The sequence below is a fragment of the Acinonyx jubatus genome, chromosome D4, assembly GCF_027475565.1.
Source record: "Acinonyx jubatus isolate Ajub_Pintada_27869175 chromosome D4, VMU_Ajub_asm_v1.0, whole genome shotgun sequence".
Lineage (NCBI taxonomy): Eukaryota > Metazoa > Chordata > Mammalia > Carnivora > Felidae > Acinonyx > Acinonyx jubatus.
The window spans coordinates 86,187,375-86,206,862 of NC_069391.1; the positions used below are offsets into that span (position 1 = coordinate 86,187,375).

At 46.8% G+C, this 19,488-nt stretch overlaps 1 protein-coding gene across 1 annotated transcript in view; it reads right to left on the reverse strand.

Moving 5' to 3' along the window:
- Positions 1–895: 895 nt before the first annotated feature.
- Positions 896–19,488, reverse strand: part of SPATA6L (spermatogenesis associated 6 like) — a 47,978-nt gene continuing 29,385 nt past the window's right edge. The window contains exons 8-14 of the mRNA XM_053205331.1: positions 17,357–17,575; positions 14,497–14,599; positions 11,269–11,303; positions 10,356–10,552; positions 6,690–6,783; positions 5,238–5,340; positions 896–1,157 (exon numbers count right to left, since the gene is read on the reverse strand). Coding sequence (XP_053061306.1) covers positions 5,251–5,340; positions 6,690–6,783; positions 10,356–10,552; positions 11,269–11,303; positions 14,497–14,599; positions 17,357–17,575 — 738 coding nt within the window. The 3' untranslated portion in view covers positions 896–1,157; positions 5,238–5,250. The remainder of the gene's footprint in view (positions 1,158–5,237; positions 5,341–6,689; positions 6,784–10,355; positions 10,553–11,268; positions 11,304–14,496; positions 14,600–17,356; positions 17,576–19,488) is intronic.

Sequence of the window (19,488 nt, forward strand, 5' to 3'; positions counted from 1 at the left end):
GCTCGGAGCCTGGAGCCTGCCTCGGATTCTGTGTCTCCCTCTCTCTCTGCCCCACCCACACTTGCACTCTGTCTCTCAAAAATGAACAAACATTGAAAAAAATTTTTTTAAAAAAACACACAACAAAACCCAGGTTTACCAAAAAGAGAAAATCAAGTTGACCATTTTTCCCTGGAAGATTTATGGGGTTATTCCTGTAAATAGCAGCTTCCTCTAGGTCAAGTAAAATGTAAGCTGAGAAGAGGAGGATGGAAGGAGGGAAGGAGAGAGAGAGGGCAGCGGAAGGGGGAGGGAGGGGCAGAAGGAGGGGGAAGGAAGGAAAAACTTTGAAAACATTTCAAGAGGGGCACCTGAGTGGCTCAGTTTGGTAAGCGTTCAACTCTTGGTTTTGGCTCAGGTCATGATCTCATAGCTTGTGAGTTCGAGCCCTGCATGGAGCTCTGTGCTGTTGGTACAGAGCCTGCTTGGGATTCTCTCTCTCTCTTCCAAAATAAATAAACTTGAAAAAAAAAAAAACTGGGGCGCCTAGGTGACTCAGTTGGTTAAGCGTCCGACTTCAGCTCAGGTCATGATCTCGCGGTCTGTGAGTTCAAGCCCCGCGTCGGGCTCTGTGCTGACAGCTCAGAGCCTGGAGCCTGCTTCAGATTCTGTGTCTGCCTCTCTCTCTGACCCTCCCTCGTTCATGCTCTGTCTCTCTCTGTCTCAAAAATAAACATTAAAAAAATTTTAAAAAAACAAAAAACTGTTCAAGAACACATTGGCTGCCACAAATGAGGAGCACCTCCAAAGGCGTCCTGAGCTGTTCGATTTCTACAGGTGCCCTCCCAATAAAAGCACCGGCCACCCACCCTCCGCTACTTTCTCGATCAAGCTCGAAACACACGCACACACAAAGTGTATCAAAAAGTTTCCAGCCTGACAAGGAAATATGAGCCCCACACTGGAAACACTTTAATCAACGACTCTGACCTAGGTACAGAAGACTGAGTGAGTACAGGGTTTGGTGTAAAGGGGGTGAGACACTGGTGATTCCACGCACATAACAAAAACTTGTTCGTTTCTCGAAGGATGTGTCAGTTGACTCGATGAGTGAGTTCTTCGCGATGCTCCTCCAGTTTCCCCTGTGAAACCGGCAACTTCGTGCACGGCACGTGGTCCTGAGAAAAAAGGCAAAGGATCAGCGCCAAGGAGGAGACGGTGATTTCGCTCAATCCTAATCTGGGCAAGTAGCTCTTCCTGAAGATCCCTTGGTGTCTGAGCCCCCTCTACATTCCCAGTGCAGGGGGAGGCGACGTTAGGGAAACCTGACCGAGCAGCTGTGTGACCTTGGGCAGGTTACCTGACTTCTCTGCGTCACATCAGTTTGAGGACAAGCCCCTGTGACAGGGAGTAAACAGACTCCTGCCCGCCCAGTGTAGACAGAGTGAGGCTGGGAGCTGTACCAACCACTGTCTTAGGACCTGGAGGCCTAATGAGCTGAGACAGACCAAAAATCAGCATTTTAATTAACTTTTGTCCTTTTTTGGTTTCTTTCTTGATTTTTTTTTCCATTTTGCTACTCTTTAATTTTTCTTTTTTTTTAATTTTTTTTTAACGTTTATTTATTTTGGGGACAGAGAGAGACAGAGCATGAACGGGGGAGGGGCAGAGAGAGAGGGAGACACAGAATCGGAAGCAGGCTCCAGGCTCTGAGCCATCAGCCCAGAGCCCGACGCGGGGCACGAACCCACGGACCGCGAGATCGTGACCTGAGCTAAAGCCGGACGCTTAACCGACTGAGCCACCCAGGCGCCCCACTTTAATATTTCTTAATGTCTATTTTTGAGAGGAGAGAGGGCACATAGGGGGGAGGCAGAGACAGAGGGAGAGAGAGAATCCCAAGCAGGCTGTCAGCACAGAGCCAGACATGAGGCTCGAGCTCATGAACTGTGAGATCATGACCTGAGCCAAAATCAAGAGTCAGATGCTTAACCTGAGCCACCCAGACGCCCCCCTATTCTTTAATTTCAGAGACGTTTTTGTGCTACGGTTCTCATCTGTGTCTGAGGACACGAGGCCTGGGTTCCTTGCCCACCCTCTGGCTGGAAGCATTCCTAGCGGACTGGCCCCTGCTCCAGACCGGCCATGGTGCTGGAACTCAGTGGGCCGGAGCTGGTGCCGTTTGGTCAGTCTCTGTCCCCTTCCTCAGAGGGTTTTCACAAGGAAAACCCAACTATTATACGTGGCTGCAGGAATGAGGTGCTAAGTGGAGGTTCGTTTGGGAGCAGAGGGCAGCGGGCCTCAGTCTGCCTGAGGGACCAGGCGTCGCAGAGGACAGCCCTGGAAGCTCGCCCTTGAAAGCGGAGTCTCAGAGAGCACCTGCCAGACACACACAGTCAGCTCACACACTTGGTAAGGACCGAAACACAGAGACAACCACGCATTCCAAGAGAACTAGGGGGTGGGGAGTGGTATACGGGATTTTTTTTTTTTTTTTTGGTGGCAAAATTCACATACCACAAAATTTTATGTTCATGGTTTGTAAAATTTTAACCATTTTGAAGTATACAAGGGATAATCTGTTTTATACCAAAAGTGCCAAGTCCCAAATCATCCAGAATAAGGAGAAAGAGATGTATTCCCACCCCCACTACCCGATTCTTCCGCCCGTTCCCTTGTCAGACAACTGGATTCACTGTTTCTGGGTCAAGAATTGCTGGTCCTTTTGTGGTAAGAGTCGACTGTTTCATTTCCCCCAGTCTTGAGATCACTAGGCACCCAGGAGGGGGAGAGCTGGTCAACAGCAAGAGAGCCGAAGTGGCAAAGGCAAGCGACAAGAATTGGAGTCTCCAAGAGGGAGACGGTCCTTGAGAAAATCAAGGTTGGGGACAGGTAGTGGAAGCCCAGGGGGTCTTCTGTGGATGCTCCTCTCTGGGACTGTCTTCCTGACCCAGAGGGGGGACTCTAGCCGTCCCATTTTAGTGGCCTGATCTTGCTTGTTTGGATCCTCCCTAGATTCACTGAGATACTCAGCATTCTTGTAATAAGTGCCCTGTTTGCTTAAGATGAGCCAAGGTCACCCGTGTTTCTTTGCACGCATGAACACTTTCACGGACACAGCCCTCCAGGACTCCTGCCTCCCCAGGAATGCATGACCCAAACAGTGGGGGGTGATTGGGGAGTGGTATGGAGCACTTCCAGAGAAGGCCTACGAGACTATTCCAAACCAGTGGGTGGGAACTTGTGTTTGGAAGGAAACCTATTTTCTTTCTTTCTTTTTTAAATTTTTTTTAACGTTTATTTATTTTTGACAGAGACAGAGCACGAGTGGGGGAGGGGCAGAGAGAGCGGGAGGCACAGAATCTGAAACAGGCTCCGGGCTCCGAGCTGTCAGCACAGAGCCCGATGCGGGGCTCGAACTCACGGACAACGAGATCATGACCTGAGCCAAAGTCGGACGCTCAACTGACTGACCCACCCAGATGCCCATCTTTCTTTTTTTTTTTAAGTTAACTCATCCCCGACATGAGGCTCAAACTCATGACCCTGAGATCAAGAGTCACATGCTCTACTGGACTGGGCCAGCCAGATGCTCCAAAGGAAACCCACTTTCTAAGAAGTTACTCATTTTTTTTCTTCCCTTCACTCTCTCCCCTCCCATCGGCATCCACGTATCGGCTGGTTTTGGAACTTGATGCCAACACAACTTGGCATTCAGTAATTCTGTGGGCACGGTTCCCATGGTGGTAATTCTGTGGGCCCTGTTCCGTATAACTGCCTAATAAATGCCGAGATGACTATTTTGGCAACTGGAGATTCAGTGGCCCAGCATCTATCCTTTAATCTACCAAGCAGAACGTTCTGGGGTAGAAGCTTGGAGAATGGGCTATTACTGAGCTGTCCTCCCCACACCTCGGTGCTAAAGGCAGCGAGTCCTGGCCAGCCCTGGAGGTGGGGGGGAGGGGGTGGGCAAGCAACTTGTGCCCTGAAGCATGAGTGACCCTCGAGCCAGATTTTCTGGAGCCCAACTACTGTGAAAACCTAGCATATCATCTCACACTCCTTTATGGTTTAAAAAGACTCATAATCATTTTGATGTTGCTAAGATGCTAGGGACTACATAATACAACAACACAGGATCCCCGAGGGAGATGTTCAAGGGCACTGAACACGGACTTTGCTCAGATTCACAAGGGCTCTGCTCTTTCTCCCCAGGGCTCCCCTATCACACAATCTAGGTTTCGGGAGGCCACAGAATGTTCGTATTCCTGGCCACACCATCCACTGGCCATGTGACCTTGAGCACGGCACCTAACCTCCCTGCGCCTCAGTTTCTCTATCTATGAAATGGGACTAATGACAGAACCTACTTCATAGGGTTGTTATGAGAATTAGACACTCATCTTTTTTTTTTAATTTTTTTTTAACCTTTATTTATTTTTGAGACAGAGAGAGACAGAGCATGAACGGGGGAGGGGCAGAGAGAGAAGGAGACACAGAATCGGAAGCAGGCTCCAGGCTCTGAGCCATCAGCCCAGAGCCCGACGCGGGGCTCGAACTCACAGACCGCGAGATCGTGACCTGAGCTGAAGTCGGACGCTTAACCGACTGCGCCACCCAGGCGCCCCGACATTCACTCATCTAATGCATGCAAAGTGTTCGGGCCAGTTTCTGGCACTCAGGAAGCACTTTGTAAGGAAGAGCTATTCTAATTCTAGGCCCAGGCAGGAGAAGAAAAGAACAGAATTCACTGCATCATATGGCCAACTACTTACCATACACCTGAATCCTAGAGTTGGCCTCATCCCCTCGTTCGACACTCACTCATAAAGGGATACCTACCGAGCACCAACCACAGTGGAAGGTGATCTGATACAAGGATACTTTTCCCAAGAAAAGTGCAGAGCGCTTTGGTCACGAGACCAAAGGATAAATAGAAGTGACCCAAGCAGGGTCTGGAAGCAGTATTCTAGATGGAGGGCAGCATGTGTAAATACCCCACTGCAGGAAAGAGAGCCTAGAGCTCAAAGAGGTACCATTAAATAAGAGGGTGGGAAGGAGGGGAGAGAAAGAGAGACAGAGACAGAGACCGGGCTAGCCGACCACAGACACGCGTGCTGTGGTTCTACCGCGTGGAAGAAGAATGTGGCTCTTAGGTCTCCACCCCGTCTCCTGTCCACCACATTTTCTAGTTATTTCATGTTGACAGGAAATTAAGCAAATCAAAATAGGAAACAGCACTTAAGCTGCTCACTTACGTAAGACAGCCGCTTAAAAGTATCTCTGTTCCTGCACTGGGTATTTCTTCAGCGGGTAACTTGGTCTTTCAAGGATATACTTTGTTTCAGAGATAGTATATTCCTGTAACAAAAACAAACCTGGCAATTGCATTACTCATAGTGTCATATAGATCAACGATACCCAGATGTGTGCTTCTGCATGTAAGAGGCCGGGGGGTGGGCGGGGGGTGGGGTGGGGACGGTACCTAGGTGACTCAGACAGTTAAGCAAATGACTCCCGATCTCAGCTCAGGTCTTGATCTCAGGGTCATGAGTTCAAACCCCCGCACTGGGCATGAAGCCTACTTAAAACAAACAAACAAACAAACAAACAAACGAGGTCTATGACCCATGCATGCCCCATACATGGGGTTTACTATATATGTAAATACATGCAGATACTTTCTTCTTTTTTCCTTCTTTTTCTTCTCTCTCCTTTCCTCCTTTCCTTTCCTTTCCTTTCGTTTCCTTTCCTTTCCTTCTTTTTACATTCTGAAAGGATTCCCTTCCTTAAAAAGACTAGAAATTAACAAAGCAAAGCCAATGACTTTGCAGAGAAGAAGCAAAGTAATTCACAACCCTCTCCATGAAAATCAATATTTATGTTTGTATTTTTTAATGCTTTTATTAATTTGAGAGAGAGAAAGAGAGAGAGAGAGAGAGAGAGAGAGAGAGAGAGAGAGAGAGAACGGGGGAGGGGCAGCTAGAGAGGGAGACACAGAATCCGAAGCAGGCTCCAGGCTCCGAGCTGTCAGCACAGAGCCCGATACGGGGCTCGAACCCACGAACTGCAAGATCGTTACCTGAGCCGGTCAGATGCTTAACCAAGTGAGCCACCCAGGTGCCCCAATGCTCATTTATGAGTGTCATCCTATAAATCTAGAACATGCCAGTGTTTATATAACTCAAGACGACCGCTTCAACTACTACATGGTGTCGTTAAATCCATCCATGGGGGGCACTGTTAACCTGTCATTGGAATTCCTTGGAAATGGTGACAGGTCCCTTAGCTCGTGCTGCACTCCGCAGTAGACAGAGTACTGGGTATATCTAACTATGGGTTAGAAACTGTGCTCCGGACCGGTGAGAGGTCCTCCCTCAGTCCCTGAAAGGACCGTGCTCCCTCACGATGCAGGACCTTTGCCCCGTGCATGCTGAGCTGCAAAGTAGCTGCACTCATGGGTCAGATGGAAGCTCCTGTGTCTCTTCCTCAGGGAAGCCCACCCTGCTTCCCAACCACGGCAATACCCCCCTTTCGTACGCTCTCAGGACCCCATGCACCCTCCTTGGTAAGTGTCACAACTGTACATTTATTTCTACGGTGGCCTGATTAATGTCCATCTCCCCCCCACCAACACACCCCCCTCGGAGACTGTAAGTCCTAGTTCCCGTGGAACTTTGTCAGCGATTAGGTGTTCCCAGAAGCCCTACCTTGTTTAGGTGTTGCTGAGCTCTGTGGGATGTCAGAAGACCGCACACCCTCTCGTGGATCTTCCTCCAAGTGGACTGAGAAGAAAGGTGGAATCTGCTCAGAAAATGAAACAGGTCAGAGTGTTAGGCAGCTGCTGAAAAGGATACTAGAGTACAGAACGCTGTGGGCTGATATTTACAGCCTGATGGCAAGAAAAAGCAGTAACAGGCAACCTGTACACATAGTGTGGTTTCAGTGTCCTTATTAACCCCGATGCGTACGACACACACTGACGAATAAAAACCACAGGGTGGAGAATGGCCTGTGTGGGGGTGGGTGCCTGTGAGGGATTCTCTTCTTTGCTGCGTGCTTCAGATAGCTCTCTAAAGAATAAAGCCTGCGTTCACATTGAAAAATTTAATCCGCCAATGTTTAACACGAAACGTAATCCCAATTGTTTTCCACCACAAGGACTTTTTTTAACGTTTATTTATTTATTTTGAGAGAGATGGCATGCATACATGCATGCATGTGAGTCGGGGAGGGACAGAGACGGGGAGAGGGAGGAGAGAGAGAGAGAGAGAGAGAGAGAGAGAGAGAGAGAGAGAGAGAGAGAGAATCCCAAGTACGCTCCACTGTCAGTGCAGAGCCCAACACGGGGCTCGATCTCAAGAACCACGAGAGCATGACCTGAGCCAAAATCAAGAGTCAGACGCTTAACCTGACCGACTGGGCCCAGGAATTTACTGTTTATCTCACCTACTTTAGGCTGAGCAGACCCAAACTTCACCACACACCTTAGGGTGCCTTTCGGTTCCTCACATAGGAGGCATTTTCTCCCTTCCACACCCGCCAGCACTGCTCGCTAGGGCCTGGAATGCTGCCACTCCCACCCCGATCCCCACTCCGTGCTAACCCCGACTCCCCTTCAGAGCTCAGTCCAATCACTGATTTCTCAGCAAAGTCCCCCCTGAGCCCCTCCTGTAGAGGGAGCCGGCTCCCCTCCTACGTGCACTTGGAGTCCATTCAATGTCATTCATAGCACTTCACCCAGTGACATTTTGTCATTATTTGGTTAATGTCTGACATTGGGATGGCGGAGGGGGACGCCTGAATGGCTCGGCCGGCTAAGCATCCGACTTTGGCTCAAGTCATGATCTCACGGTTCGTGGGTTCAAGGCCCACGTCGGGCTCTGCGCTGACGGCTCAGAGCCTGGAGCCTGCTTCCGATTCTGTGTCTCCCTCTCTCTCTGCCCCTCCCCTGCTTGTGCTCACTCTCTCTCTCTCAAAAATAATAGATATTTTTAAAAATCTATGCAAGGATTAAAAAACACACATTGTTTTCTAAAAATTCCTAAGAAATTTAGCAATATGTTGAAATCATTCTCTTTAATTAATGTATGATACACACTGGACAGTGCTGGGCAAGCCAGATGGCCTTTCCATGACTGTGCTGTCCTTTGTCACAGTTGATCATAGCCTTATCTACAAACTCATAGTCTAATTAGTTCCAAAGTTCTCCATTTAGAGTGATTTGGGGCACACAGAACTTGCTGATTCGTCAGAGGTAGAGGATAAAAATCTGATCTGCAGCCGGAGCCATCATCCTACAGTCAAATGTCCTAACTCCTGAGAATGAACTTGAAAAAGCTCCCCACTGCCTTCCAACAGAGCCTAAACTCCTTAGCTTGGCTTCAACAGTCCCTCAGACCCTCAGCCTTGGCACCCACTATTCCCTCAAGCTGCTCTAACTTCTAGAAGGTGCCAGAGCGCTGTGGCTTCTCACCTCCAATCCCTCCCCTCCATTAACTCCATCAGAATTCAATCCCCTCCCCTCAAGGCCCACCTGGGAAACACCACCTGCTCCATGAAGCATTCCTTCTTCCTGCTTCATACTCTGATAACATTTGGTCTACACTATTCTCAAAGTCCTGCCTTGTAGAAAGCTCTCGGTACACGTTTGTTTTTACATCCTCTGCTAAGTTGCAAGTTCTCAGAGATCAGGAGAAACGTCTTCAGTGTTAGTGTTTCCAGAGGCGCCTGGGTGGCTCAGTCGGTTAAGTGTCCAACTTCAGCTCAGGTCATGATGTCATCCCTGCATCAGGCTCTGTGCTGACCGCATGGTGCCTGCTTGGGATTCTCTTTCTCTCCCTCTGTGTCCCTCTCCTCCTCTCTCTCTCTCTCAAAAATAAAAAATAAACATTAAAAATAATAATAAAATAAGTCCTAGGGATGTAACGGACAGCATGGCAACTAGAGTTACTACCATATTGCAGATTTAAAAGTTGCTGCAAGAATAAACGTCCAGAATTCCCATCACAAGAAAAAAAAATCTGTAACTATGGCAACAGGTGCATACTGGATTTACCGTGGTGAGTATTTTGTAGTCTGTACAGATATCCAATCATGATGCTTGTTGTATACCTGAGACTAATATAATGTCAATTATTCCTTTTTTAAAGCTGTCTTAAAAATATTATCTTCAGGGGGCGCCTGGGTGGCTCGATCAGCTGAGCGTCCTACTTCAGCTCAGGTCATGATCTCACAGCTCGTGAGTTCGAGCCCCGTGTCGGCCTCTGTGCTGACAGCTCGGAGCCTGGAGCCTGCTTCGGATTCTGTGTCTCCCTCTCTCTCTGCCCCTCTCCCACTCGTGCCACATCTCTGTCTCTCAAAAATAAACATTAAAAATCTTAAAAAAAAAAAAAAAATATATATATATATATATATATATATATATATATATATATATATATATAATCTTCACCACTTCCCAGCATTAAGGTGACCACATGTCATGGTTTGCTGGGAGTAAGGCGTTTCCCGGAATGCAGGACTTTAAGAGCCAAAGTCAGAAGAGTCCCAGGCCAACTGGATGGCTGGTCATCTTACCAGAGAGTACAATTTGGAAAATATGGGTTCTTCTCTCAATTTTGTCCTGCTTACCAGATAGGTGCAATTGTGGGGGGGTTTATTATTTGCGGCAATCATATAAATAAACCAAGAAAACATGTCTAGAAAGAGAGAGAATACACCTACATGTTAGTAATTCTTGTCTTTGGGTGGCAGAACTATGGATGATTTTTTTTTCACCCCTGTTTTTCTGGAATTTCCCAACTTTGTATAGTGGGTGCTTTTCTACTGGTGAAATCAAACTCTTGGGGCACCTGGGTGGCTCAGTTGGGCGTCCGACTTCGGCTCAGATCATAATTTCACGGTTCGTGGGTTCGAGCCCCACAGATCCTGTGGGCTCTGTGCTGACAGCTCGGAGCCTGGAGCCTGCTTCGGATTTTACATCTCCCTCTCTCTCTGCCCCTCCCCAGCTTGCACTTTGTCTCTCACTCTCTCTCAAAAACAAATAAACATTTTTCAAAAATTATTTAAAAAAAATAAAGAAAGAAATCAAACTCTTGAAGGTTTAAACTTACGAAAGATGAAAAAACGGATAGATAAATAGTATCTACGCCAAGTTAGCTGTCTGTCCCATTTTCAACAATCATGAGATATGCTTTCCACAGGCAAGAGAAAAGGCTCAATCCTTCCTTCTGGGAAGATTTGAAAAGAAATGGTGATTTTTCCTATCACCAGCTGAACACTTGTCAGGAAGCCAACTGGTGAAGTGACCAGGCTTTACTCCCACTAGACCACAACACGCTCTTCAAACGAAGAGACGGGTGCTGGCCGCTGACCTTTCTCGGAGAAGGGGCTGATCCAGAAGAGGGCTAGGAGATCTGGAAGGCTGGTAGGTGGCAAATGAGGCTTCCCGGTGGAAATCGGTGTCCCCTTGGTTACCATAACTGGGCGACGGTTTTCCAAACTGACTTGAATCTAAAGGTGACGGTGATTCTTTCCTTAAAACAATCCGTTCATCTGGCTCTTTGATAACCTGAGTGACAATGTGCATTATTCTTTAGCTGTCATTTGCTTTGGTCTGCTTAATTAGAGCCGGGGGTGGGTGGGATGAGGAAGGGGGCAAGCTAATTGAGTACCTGCCCCAAGGAGCTCCTGCAGTAAAAGAACGGCAGGAGAAGGCGGTACTGAAACAACATGCTGAGGAGTCAAGGTCAAGGGAAGGAAAACCAAACTTCTGCACGTTTGGCACATATGAACAAGCCAAAATAAACTCGTGCTCCGAACTTTGATTTGAGAGGATAAGGGATTATCGGGTTTGGTAAAGATACAATTTCTTAAATAAAATATTTAAAGGCCGTGGCATCAAAAGCTCAGTATATCCCATCCCTCTGCCTACATCTATTTTCATGTTGTAACGTACAAGTGTGAGCCTTCACCTTGACAAACCAAATGTCAAGAGTAAGCGGCTTGCCACCTCTTTGTGTCATAAAAAGTATTTGATTGGGGAAAAAAAGCAATAAAAATACCAACTGGTAAAGTAGGTATTGGGGCGTTCGACCCCGGTGATTCATTCCACAAATGGAAAGAGCTTGTAGGAGGGGAACAGAGCAACCAATGCAAGAGGACAGTGGCGCCTGGGCATCTCTTAAGCTCTAGTATAGCTGCAGCAATTCCCTCGTTGGGGAACGCACAATAACCGGCATTAGAAGCTGGAAATAAATCATTTACAAATGCTACTTCTACAATTACCTTTATGTCAGCAGCAAAGCTGTCAAAAGAAGAAGCTAGAAGAGAGAGGAACAGGTGTTTCAGTGATTCATTTTTACCGGGAACCCCTAAAACTGCTGTTAGGTCTCCTCCGCAGCAGCACAAAACTACGACACGTGAATGAATTATTAAAGAATCTAAGCGCTCCCTTGTAAATTACACTGTCAACTTTTATGCGTCCCTTGAGTCACAGTGATCCTATCTCTGAGTGTTTCCGTCCTTTTGAGGTCCGGTGAAGTTGTATTATTAATGACAGTACACAGGGATGTGGAAAGGGCAAAGCAGGGTCTACAGTGAAGCAGTAAATTCCTCACGCAGCCTGGAGAACAAAACTCATATTCGCCCAATTGCCCAGAGCCTAAAAGAAAACCGTGTGACTCTCATATAAAATTCATATACTCTGCGTCTGCCATCCCCTTCATATTTGGTTTATGTGGAGATCCTATTTATGCACAACTCCCCAGCATGCTTGTCCAAGGTAGACACGATTGTTAAATGGAGACAATGAATAGACAAGAGCTTGGGAAAACATAATGCAGCAAAGTGTAAATCATTAGGATTACCCTAAACAATCATGAGTAAGTAAGTAGACCGCATGCCAGAGACTGGTAAGGATGACTGGGAAGTGAAGTAATGAATACACACAGGCAAAATCAAGACTAAACTGGATTCTTCCAAAATCAGGAAAAAAAATGCTTTTGGAATGAGTATTTGCAGGGCTAGGCCAAAGACACCGTGACTTCCCCCTCTGCGCTTGGGGCTTAGGCCGTGACAAGGGCTTTTCATGGACTGCTGATGTCCCTCTGTCACTGACAGTGAGAAGGAAGATACAAAACGGGCTTTTTAAAGACTGGTAATCGCCACCACTTCCCGGCATGCAGGTGTGTGTGACTACCTTGTCCCAGAAGTTCCCTTCTCCCCAACTCCTAGCTGAGCCGGGAGCTGGCAATGCTAAGGCCCTTTACGGCTATAGCCACAAATCTGCCCTGTTGACACAAACCCCTTGCTACTGGCTGGGATCACTGCCTTTCACAAGGGGCCTGCCCTGTTCTCTTGCTTCTCAAAGTGCAGTCCCTGGACCAGCCACGTTGTTATTACTGGGAAGCTTGTAAGAAAAGACGGCTCCCAGGCCCCACCCCAGCCCTACTGAATCAGAATCTACAGTGTAACAAGAGCCCCAGGTGATTCAAATGCACATTCAAGTTAGAGAAGCCGCTGCTTTATTCTGCCTTAGGCCAGGATGAATGAGCTGACGGTGACCTAAGCAAAGGCCTGGCTTGGGACCCACAGGGAATCCAAGGATCTGAGAGCCCAGAGGTTTGAACGTCTTCTCTAAAGGTAGGTGTGCCCTACAACCTGTAACTTCTCTGGAACCCCAGTTCTCCACCTGCCAGGATTAAGAAAAGACAGAGAGGCCGAGACCGGAGTGAGGCATGAGAGTCCTGTCGTAACTGAGCCAGCATTAAGCCCAACGTGTCCTCTCCAGGAAAGGACACTTGCCGTCGCCTGATCTCACGGTAATAGGGAAGGCAGTGCTGCTTTTATAGGCTACGTGGGTGATTTTCAATCCAAAGGACTTAAATTAAATATCAGAGGTGATAAAGCACTTTCTGCTTCAACCCCCATACTCTGTCCTTGGTCGGCTGCTAACAGTCACCGTGTTCCAGGAACACTGGTTTGAGTTACTAAAAGAATCTGTAGCCCCTTAAAAGCATAAGCCTTTAAGCCTAAAATAGGGAATATGCTGTCAGGATTGGCCTCGGGCCAGTTCCACCAGGAGTCAAGAAAATAGGCCAGCACTGCAAGCCTAAGAATTTTTATCAGGTTCAGGAATGGATGCACTTCACTGCCGTGACCTTGGGAGCTGCCACATCATAAGGTACATGCCACCAAGGGATGCATTAACTCAGTGACTCTCAACATAAGGTTCAGGGACCTCCCCAGGGCTCACCAACAACTTCCAGGAGATCTGCAAAGTCAAAACCGTTCTAATAATACTAAGATATGAGTTATCTTTCTCTCATTCTCGCACGAGGGAATTTTCCAGAAGCTACATGATGTGTCATGACATCACCACTCTACGTGGCTAATGGAACGTGTGCTTGTAAAATTCCCGTATATTACAAATTTCTCAGTTTCAATTTCTAATGTGCTAACTATTAAGAGGTATCATCCACTTAAACAAAAGCTCTTTGGGGACCTCAATAGTATTTAAGAATACTTAATTCAAAACCCCTTAATGCAAAAGGGTCCTGAGGCACCTGGGCGGCTCAGTCTGTTAAGCGTCCAACTTCAGCTCATGATCTCACGTCTCCTGGGTTCAAGCTTCCCGTCGGGCTCTGTGTTGACGGCTCGGAGCCTGGAGCCTGCTTCGGATTCTGGGTCTCCCTCTCTCTCCACCTCTACCCCGCTCATGTTCTGTCTCAATCTCTCTCTCAAAAATAAGTACACATAAAAAAAATTTTTTTAAAGAATGCAGAAGGGTCCAGACAGTTGCACGTGAGACTCCCTGCCTTAACCTAACTGCTTCAGGTCAAGCTGGCGCTCCTCTTTGCTGACCTGGCCTCTTGTAAAGCAAAGCTTTGATCTCCACCAATCCCCTCCCACACCCCCGGCTCTTTCCCACCTCAAGAAATGGTGAGCCTCCTCTGTTAGCTATGTGGGGTGCCTTTGAGGGTGTCCCACCAGGACAAGCTGGCCCCTCTTCCGGCCCAGCCACCTCGTGACGGTGCTACTCGGAGCATTCTCCTTCGACAGCGAGGGGGACCAGGAAGGGGACAGCTCTCCCTGGCCTCTGCTCCGTGGGAACGCCTTCCCTGCAAGCTCCACAGCTGGACGGCACTTGACAATTAGGCCAAAGAGTTTCCCCCAAAAAACGTGGGATGCTTCAGAATGAAAGATTTAGGGAGCACCTGGGTGGCTCGGTCAGTTGAGCATCTGACTCTTGGTTTCGGCTCAGGTCACGATTTCATGGTTCGTGGGTCCGAGCCCCGCGTCGGGTTCTGTGCTGACAGTGCTGAACCTGCTTGGGATTCTCTCTCTCTCTCTGCCCATCCATCCCCCCCAACTCGTGCTGTCTCTCTCAAAATAAATAAATAAACATAAAAAAAAAAAGAATTAAGGAAGATTCAGAAGGAGGATGGGGAATCTGTAGGAGTAACCCAGTAATTCCACTGGGGAATCTGTAGGAATAACAAGAAACTCCAGTACCTCTTCTCCCTGGAAAAGGTAAGTTTGAAAACTTAGGTTTTGTCCTAGACTTCCGGGGCTGAAGCTCTGAAATATTGTCACCAAAAGGCTTCGCACTGTCCACCTGAAAGAAAGGAAAGAAATAAGATTTGAACCCACCATAGCTCATGTTACCCTCTCCTCATTACCTGTAGTGCCTTTCTCCCATTCGATTGCGGGCCACGCAAGTAAGAAGGGAAGGCTGGGCAGGGGGTGCCTGGGTGGCTCAGTCGGTTAAGCGTCCGACTTTGGCTCAGGTCACGATCTCGCGGTCCGTGAGTTCGAGCCCTGCGTCGGGGTCTGTGCTGACAGCTCGGAGCCTGGAGCCTGTTTCGGATTCTGTGTCTCCCTCTTTCTCTGACCCTTCCCTGCTCGCACTCTGTCTCTCCCTCTCTCTCAAAAATAAACACACATTAAAAATTTTTTTTAAATAATTTTAAAAAAAGAAGAAAAGGTTGGGAACAAATTGAATCATATCTCCATGTATGTTAAATGTTATCCCAACGAAGGAAGCTGTGTGTCCTTACCTTCGCTGAGGCTTAAACAGGAAGGTATGAGCTAACTCTTAGCATAAAGTTGGACACAAATTATATTCTAACCACAGGTTCAGGATCAAGCCCAGAAACGAGTAAGTGAAGTTTATTTCTAAATCTTTCAAAACAGCACAGTTTCATGTTCCTAAACAGGACGCAGTGCTGGCCTAGGTAGGGTCCTCCCTGAAATCAGGGGATTATCACAAGGTGACATTTCAGCCTTCCCCATTCCCTTCCAATCTGAGTGCCTGTATCCTTAAAAAAAAAAAAAAAAAAAAAAGAATAGTGGCAGCTGTGTTATTTTAATTAAGGTGACCTTATTATCCTGACTGGGCAACATAATCCGTAAATAGGTCCAAACACTTGAAATAGGGAACTAACTACTTCAGAATACTTATGGCATAGAGTCGCTGGATTTTTTTTTATCTTGTTTATTTCTGCCATTTTTTTTTTAATTTCAAGAAGGCAGGTTATAATGTTACTCTTCATTCTACTTTCAGAATTTTATTGATTAGAATTTACTGTCTTCACGACATTAAGTCCTCTAAACTTTAATGCTTCTGCTTAAAAAAACGTCACATGCCATCAGGAAATCTGGCTCCATAAGAGTGACTACGTATAAAGCATTTAGAAAAGAGCTTGGTACATTGCAGAGGCTGTACAAGAATTTGTTAAATAAAATAAACACCAAGCAGGTTTTATTCCCTACGAAATCTATCAAGATTTTAAGATTATGTAGCCCAAAGGGCCTCGACTACAGTTGTATTTCACAAAAATGAAATGCAATGAAGCAGAGCGTCCAATAAACTCAGTTCAACAATATTTAAAGATTGGTCGCTAGGTTTTTACCATTTTACCCAGGTTACCATGAGGTAACCCCAGCTGCTCTACGGTCTCTGGCCAAATAACATCTCTGTTAAACCTATAAACCCGCTCTGCACACAGTCACCTCAATCAATAGCACCCTGACTTCGGGGTTGACCATGCTTCGTATCTTTTTTTTTTTTTTTTTTTTTGAGAGAGAGAGAGAGAGCACACTCGAGCAGGGGAGTGGGGCAGAGGGGGAGAGAGAGACAGAGAGAATCCCAAGCAGGCTTTACATAAGGCTCAATCCCACATCCCTGGGATCATGACATGAGCCAAAATCAAGATTCAGAAGCTCAACCGAGCCACCCAGGTGCCCTTTCTTATATCTCATGCACAAACATCACCACCAGTGACTTCTTTAAGCCAAGTTGTCAATTTGACAGTAATATCCACAGTTAACTACTGGGAGTTATAAGGACTCCTGGAGAATAAATCATTAACTAGAATGTGAAATAAAGAATATGAACTAATATAGGAAATGCTTTTAATGTAATATTAACCATATATATTGAGAAACCAATCTATATGTACAGTATAATTATAAGTTTGTGGAAAAAATAAAGCCTTATGAATATTTAAAAAGTGAAAGAAAATCCATTAAAGAAAATGTTTATTTATATTACATTGGTGAGCCTATAGGTAATCTTTTTTCAATTTCTCTATATTTTCCATTACTTAAAAAAAATTTTTTTTTAATGTTTATTTTTGAGAGAAAGAATCCAAAGCAGGCTACAAGCTCCGAGGTGTCAGCACAGAGCCCGATGCGGGGCTCGAACCCATGAATCATGAGATCATGACCTGAGCCGAAGTCAGACACTCAACCGACTGAGCCACCCAGGCACCCCTCTGTTATTTTTATAGTAGTCAAAAAAAAAATGTAAGGAGGCGATGTGGGCTGCTGCGATTAAATTTCCCCGTTACTTCCTGAGGGCTAAACCTAAGGAAGCTTTAATTAAGGGCCTTGAGTATGGCACGTCATTGCTTCTAACTCAGACATAGTTTTTCCTGCTCTTTAAAGTAAAAACAACCTCATTTTAAAAACTCAAGCCGTTTTCTTTAAAACTGATGAAGCTTCAGTTTGCGATGGGGACAGAGCACATGTCAGCTTTCGTTATGCATCTCCCACCCCTGTCAGTTGGCTGATTCTTCTGGATAATGGCAGGTTGTCACATGCAGACATCACCCTCTATTAATAATTTCCAAAAATTAAAAATAGGGATGACTGACATTCAGTGAGCAAGTCCTGTGCACGAGACAGCTTCGTATGGCTTTCCTGACAATGACTCCAGGAAGTGAACATCATTTAATCATAGTTACTATTCAGCTTGAATTCCCTCTTTATTTTAATATTGCCCATTCGTCTTCATGGCCTGACCTTCCCGTATTCTGCCCTCATTCGCACCTTCACCCTTCCAAACTCAGAAAAATAATTTTAGGCTCACGTGTCTAACTACAAATGGAGGTTTGCTTTCCCCGGAGATTCTGAAATTATTTCCAAGGCTCGGTGGAGTGGGCTGGTCCTGAACGAAGCACCTGGGGGAGGGGGCCCAGGATTGCGTGCTTTCGACCTTACTGTCCTTTGGCCTCATCCTCACGTTATTTAAGGGGGATCTGGGCCCATCTGATGTAGATAAAGGCCTTCTTGACTTCTCTCTTTCTTCCTGAAACCAAGAAGAAACGTTTTCAAAAATAAAAATGGAGAAAAAAGAAAATTCAATCAGAATATATCCGTATTTAATCGAACTCTGTAGAAGAGTGAACACCTCAGATTTGCAAACCATGAACTTAGAAAGGGTGTTCTCTCTACTTAGCTTTTCTTCAGTTCAGCTTAACATCACTAGTATTTATAACTCGCTAGGGTAATATCTTTCCACCAGTAACAACGACATTTATTTGTATTAGGAGAAAGTTGGGGGGCACCTGAGTGGCTCAGTCGGCTGAGCGTTTGACTGTAGATTTTGGCTCCGGTCATGATCTTGCGGTTTGTGGGTTTGAGCCCCGAAGTCGGGCTCTGTGCCAACAGCACGGAGCCTGCTTGGGACGCTCTCTCTCTCTGCGCTGCCCTGCCCCCCACTCTCAAAATAAATAAATAAACAACTTCTTTAAAAAAGAAGATGGATGATTGACAGAGACAGAGACAAAGAGAGAGAAATGGAACCTGGCACACACCCCACCCCGGCAATTTCACGTCAAGGAATTCGTTATAAGGAAATAACTGCGGCAATGTGTATAGTTACAAACATTCTCATGACCGTTCCAAACCTGGGAAGTCAGCTATACTGGTGAGTAAGCAATTTCCTCTCTGCTGGGAACCCCCCTTGCTCCAACGCTCAGCTCAGCCGGGCGATGCTGGGGCAAACCGGCCGCTTGTCGAGCCGCTCGGGCAGGCCCCACCGCTGGAGGGCGCTGGGGAGCGGCTGCAAGCCGGGAAGGGAGGCCAGGCCCGGCTCCCAGGGCTGCCATCTATGGCTGTCAATGCCACCCCAGCAACCACTCTTCACCTTCCGAGTGACAGAGGTACCGGGTTTATAGTGTTCCTCCCATAACCGCAGAGCTAGCCTCCTGTGCCCCACTCACACCTTCCAGCACCAGCTGGCCAGAGGGCGCCGCTCAGAACTCTGGGACTTGCCCCACAGGACCCTTCCTCCAAGCTCCCGGGTCACCAGCGGTGAGCGGTGTCAGTCCCATGTCCCTTTTACCTTAAGTCCTTCAACCCGTTTGGCTTTACTTTAAAACATTAAATCTTTTGGGGCGGCTGGGTGTGTCAGTGGGTGGAGCGTCTGACTCTCGATGTCGGCTCGGATCATGATCTCACGGTTCAGTAGTTCGAGCCCCAGGTTGGGCCCTTTGCGAAAGCGTGGAGCCTGCTTGGGATTCTCTCTCTCCCTCTGCCCCTCCCCCGCCCACACAGGTGCATGTGCTCTCTCTCGTGCTCTCTCTCTCAAAATATAAATAAACTTCAAAAAAATAAAAGATTAAATCTGTGTACTAAAATAACATGTGCGGTCTGTTTTCCTGACTGAACTCTGACTACTGTATCAGTGAAGTGCCCAACAACAGGAAAATGACCAAATTATGGTGCTTCCATATGGTGGACTGCAATGAAGCCGTGAAAATCTGCCTGGTGTTAAGAATACTTAAGGACGTGAGAAACATGCCCAGGGTATGTTAGGTGAAGAGGGAAAGGTGCAAAGTGATATGCAATCTTTTAACGTTAAAACTATGTGGGTGTGGGTGTGGGTATGTGTATACAGAAGAACATGCTCAAAAAAAATGAGTAATGCTCATCTCTAGATAATAAGAATGACAGGCAATTTTTATTTTGTCCTTTTTGCTTATCTGTATTTTCTAATTTTCTAAAATGAATACTTTTGCCATAAGAAAAAACAATAATTCTGTTACTTTAAAAAGTTAACACTTGGGGCCCCTGGGTGGCTCAGTTGGTTAAGCGGCCGACTTCGGCTCAGGTCATGACCTCGTGGTCTGTGAGTTCAAGCCCCGCGTCAGGCTCTGGGCTGACACCTCAGAGCCTGGAGCCTGCTTCGGATTCTGTGTCTCCCTCTCTCTGCCCTTC